General features: G+C 36.9%; 1 protein-coding gene across 1 annotated transcript; it reads left to right on the plus strand.

Annotated features, from left to right (window-relative positions):
* Positions 1-267: 267 nt before the first annotated feature.
* On the plus strand, positions 268-2,540 carry LOC128652399 (glutathione S-transferase Mu 3-like; the record flags this gene model as incomplete). Its single annotated transcript, XM_053705338.1, has 4 exons — positions 268-384; positions 457-552; positions 643-753; positions 2,316-2,540. Coding segments are annotated over 4 exons (417 nt in total), but the record flags the coding sequence as incomplete, so codon positions are not given.
* Between the last annotated feature and the right edge of the window lie 2,489 nt (positions 2,541-5,029).

Below are 5,029 nucleotides of genomic sequence, written 5' to 3' on the forward strand. Positions count from 1 at the left end.
TATTTTCGCATCTTTATGGTGGTTTACAATCTTCCCCCCCCCCCCCCCAACCCGCCTTTAGGTCAAAATTATCGCCTTGGGCCTACAGGACGTTTTTGATTCTCACCTCATCATTTTTATTATTTTTTTTTTTCCCATTTGGTGTACACCCACTTTTTGTTATCTTATGCCCTCCCATTTTAATCAACTCAAAAATCCTTTATAATCTATTTGGGAAATCCTAACCTTTTTGTTTATGGTTCTCTATTGTAAAATAACCTTTTAATTTGTTTGTCTACACCAGGAGAGGAGTCTGAAACAACAAAGAACAATGTTTCACTCTTAGAAAACCAAGCTATGGATTTTCGATTCGGTCTTATCATGATTGCCTACAACCCAAAATTTGTGAGTAAAGCACAGGAGAGCATTTGTAAAATATGTGTCAGACTATTTACCTGCTAATTTTATACCTTCCAGGAAGAACTGAAAGGACCATACCTGGAAAAGTTACCTGTGGCTTTGGCAAGATTTTCTAACTTTCTAGGGGACAGATCTTGGTTTGCAGGGGAGAAGGTACAAAAAAAAAAAAAAAAAAGGCGACTGTATTCTAGTAGTAATGTGTACATATCACTTTTATGGATTTATCTTCTTGATCCTTTGCAGATCACATATGTGGATTTTGTGATGTATGATGTTCTGGATCAGCACAAAATGCTGGAACCGTCCTGTCTGCAAACATTCCAGAATCTACAGGATTTCCTAGCACGGTTTGAGGTGATAGGAAGTGTTTCTTATACAGAATTCCACAGAACTACTGTGTACTTCATAAAACATCTTAAGTAGCTATGAACATGGATTACTTGTATGCAGAGATCACAAGTATCGGTTTATAGCAATGCTTGATTCTATCACTACAGGTAGCAGCTCACAGCGATCTAAATTATCAGTCTGAACATAATCAAGGATTATGAAATATTACATAAGCAGTAAAATATTCTTATATACTTATTATCTGTAAACTGAGATGTAAGTAATTTCAGCTAATTTTAAGACCTGAGCATTGTCCAGTAGTCATTCTGGCTGATTCTGTACTATAAAACACTAGCTTTGCCCAAGTTTGCCCACTACTAGCTCAATCATTTCTGTGCCTTCCATTTTTGTGTAATGTTTAGGCTTGTGCATATGGATCCTTCATTAGGATCTGAATGGCGGGAAGTGATATTTGGCTAATTTCAGAGCCGCATTGATTCTGGTGCAAAATCAACACGTTAAGATCTGTGCAGATCCAGATCTAATGTGGTGATCTTGTACCAGAATCAATCAGGCTCCAAAAATAACTTGCTTTCTCTTTTGGATCCGCACAAAGAATCAGAATGCACAAGCCTATATATATAAAAAAAAAAAAAAAAAAGTAAGCATTCTATTGCAGTTATGCACTAGATTTTTTTCTTATTTTTTTCTTCCTGTGTGAGAAGGGCTATTAAAGGACCAGTCAACATAGTAGATTTGCATAAACAACAAATGCAATAGCACTTAGTCCGAACTTCAAAAGAGTAGTAGATTTATTTATTTTTTCTGACAATTTTAAAAGTTATGTCTTTTTCCACTCCCCCTGTACCGTGTGACCACCATCAGCCATTCACAAATGCATACACGTACCATGTGACAGCCATTAGCCATTCACAAATGCATACACACTTATTCTTGCACATGCTCAGTAGGAGCTGGTGATTTAAAAAGTTTAAATATAAAAAGAATGTGCACATTTTGTTAATGGAAGTAAATTGGAAAGTTGTTTAAACTGGCATGCTCTATCTGAATAATGAAAGTTTAATTTTGACTGAGTGTCCCTTTAAATAATCCATTTAACCCATTACTGGTGGTTAAAGCTACAACTCTTTATGCTGGTTGCTGCCATCTTGGAGCTTACGTATTGATGCAGAAGCAGTGCCCATGTATTTTTGTAGTGGTTTAATTTTCTCTTATGTGGGCTTTGCATCTAAAAACCGCAAACGTAGTTTATCTGCTCTATTTGTGTTAATCTGAAGCACAGGCAACTGCTGTAAAAAAACTGGCAACATCACTGATCTTACTGTTAAACACTTGTTACAGGGCACAATAATTGTGTTTTCTAAGATAGCAGCACCTAGTGTAAAACCTGTAAATGGTGTATTGCACACTCTTCCCCCCCCCCCCCTTCTCTTTCCATTCAAACTTGTGCTGCAGGGTGTTGTACAATTTTAATAGCTTCATATATATTCTAATAAAACAGTAGGGTGTGTTTACCATTTACATAACTTCTAGTACCTTACATAATCTTCTCTTCTGTTCCACAGGCTTTGCCTCCTATTACTGCATATATTGCATCTCCTCAGTTTATGAAGACCCCCCTTAACAACCGCATGGCAGCATGGGCCAATCATACATAAATAGGTTGACCTTTACAGAAAAAAAGCACCAAATGTCCAAGAATTTAACTTTGTGCTCCGATGTTTCATTCCCTACTCATCAACCCATATAACATCCTGCTTAATAAATGACGTTCTACTGATTTAACTAAACTACTTGTCCAGTTGTCTTTCTCTGGAAGTGGTGGGGAAATAACAGGGAATCGATGACTTTGAATGTTGATATTACAAATGGTTTTAGTTTTTTTTTTTTTGTGCCAATTTATTTGGTTACTAGTATAGGAAATAACCTACCTCATACTATATCTCAGTGCAAAGTAGTGAATACAGTGCCATTTACTGGGACTTGTTGGTAATGGCAAATTATTTTATATTCTCTCTGTTCTTACAGCTGATCATGTAGTGTGAAACAAAGCAATGTAAAACAGCGCCAAACCTTAATCTTTTTTTCTAAAGTATGAAAAGGGGATGCTACCCCTTTAAGGATATCAAAGAAATAAGTAGTCAAGCCTCGGCATATGTCTAAAAGGACCTTTTTTTTTATTTATCCAAAGTGGTCATAAACAATGTTTCATGCCGCTACTTGGCCCTTAGTCATGTCTCTATGTAATATGCCTGGCTTGTAGTACACTTAAAGGGACATAGTAGTACACTTAAAGGGACATAATACTTAAAAAATGTTTTTACATAAATCTTTTTTTACTACATAAAAATTACAAATGTTTAACAATATTTTAATGATTATATATGAAAATTCTTTTAAAATAATACTTGTAAACTCTACTGCACTGTTATTGTCTTCTCAGCTCTCAAGCTGCTGATTCAGGCTAGTAAACTCTAGGGCAGTGCTTTCCAAACTGTGTGTCGGGACACACTAGTGTGTCTGCAGCAGTGTGTAGGTGTGTCCCTGCTTCAGCACAAATTTTTTTAAATTTAATTTTTTTTTACATTTTTTGTTTTTTTTTGTTTCTGACTTTCCGCCTGCCTGCTTCGCATATCACATGGTTGACACGTGATTGATACCTAGGGGGTCACAGATCATCTTAACCTATTGGCGCAGCTCAGTGGAAACTAAAACTATTCCCATTGGCGACACATTGGCTCCTGACTGCACGTGTAGTCTCCTTAATTGGCTCGTGACTGCATGTGTAGTCAGTGAGTGGGACAGCAGTGTGCTTGCAGCGCGGGCATTAGTCAATTGGACTCACCGAGCTCTGAGGGCGGCAGCTTAAACGCTGAGCTGAAGTCAGTGGGTTTTTTGGCAACTAGCTCCCAGTAGTGCATTGCTGCTCCTGCTCTTGATATATGGATAGGAAGGGGAAGCTTAAAAATGCTTGATGATGAAATGTGAGTGTCTTTATCTAATATTCCACCAAATATTCTGAAATTGTGTTCATCCCATCAACCTCATACATCCCATTAAAATAGTAAGTAGCTATTGGTGTTATTAAACTTTTTTTTAATTCTTGCACACTTACATACTGTTACTTGTAAATACATTTCATTATTATACCATTTATGTACGTGTCCGTATCTCTTAAAACAGTTAAACCTCCTGTTTGCCAGTACAACTGAATTACTGTGTCGCGAAATTATGTAGGTCTAAAAAGTGTGTCGCCAACATAAAAAGTTTGGAAAGCTCTGCTCTAGGGCAATAGGTATCCAATCAAAATTCTTATGTAAATTTATGCTAATATCCTGTGCACTCTGCAAAAAAAACTTTTTCCCCTTGTCAATCATGTGACCAGCTGTGCACTCTTGAAAACTGTGCATGAAGGGACAGCCTCCATTTTCTTTTTCAGTGAGAGGAGCACCTGGTAAATTAGAATGGTTGTTTTTTTTTTTGTTTTTTTTTTTCTCACACCTTCTACTTCAGCTATATCCATTCTATGGCATTAGCTGCATATCTTTACTATTTGCATTCCTCCTACTGCTTACAGCACAGATATTTTCACATTCTGCTACCCATGTTAGTAGGATTGATCTTGAGGCAAATGTTCTCAAAGACTCTCATGCTGCCACTAAACTAATACCTCTGCTACTATTAGAGGCATCAATACGGCAGCTGCAGCATGTGAGTCTGTCTCAGAAACAATCCTACTATTAGAAGCAGAGCAGCAGCATGTGAATCAATCTATATATTGTAGGAGCATCCTGTGACACTCGCATGCTTTTGCTGTAATGATGTGATAAGGATTGTGAAGTTCTGTGAACAACAATCAACATTCCTTAAAGGGACACTGAACCCAAATTTTTTCTTTCATGATTCAGAGCATGTAATTGTAAGCAACTTTCTAATTTACTTCTATTAATTTTTCTTCATTCTCTTGCAATCTTTATTTGAAAAGAAGGCATCTCAGCTAAGGAGCCAGCAAATTGTGGGTTCAGAACCATGGACAGCACTTGTTTAAAGGTGCTGTCCAATCAGCAAGGACAACCCAGGTTGTTCACCTAAAATGGGCCGGCATCTAAACTTACATTCTTGCTTTTCAAATAAACATAACAAGAAAATGAAGACAATTTGATAATAGGAGTAAATTAGAAAGTTGCTTAAAATTGCATGCTCTATCTGAATCACAAAATATTTTTTTTTGGCTACAGTGTCCTTTTAAGTGAATTCCCCATGTGCTTCAGTTAGCTGA

This window comes from Bombina bombina, chromosome 3 (assembly GCF_027579735.1).
Source record: "Bombina bombina isolate aBomBom1 chromosome 3, aBomBom1.pri, whole genome shotgun sequence".
Lineage (NCBI taxonomy): Eukaryota > Metazoa > Chordata > Amphibia > Anura > Bombinatoridae > Bombina > Bombina bombina.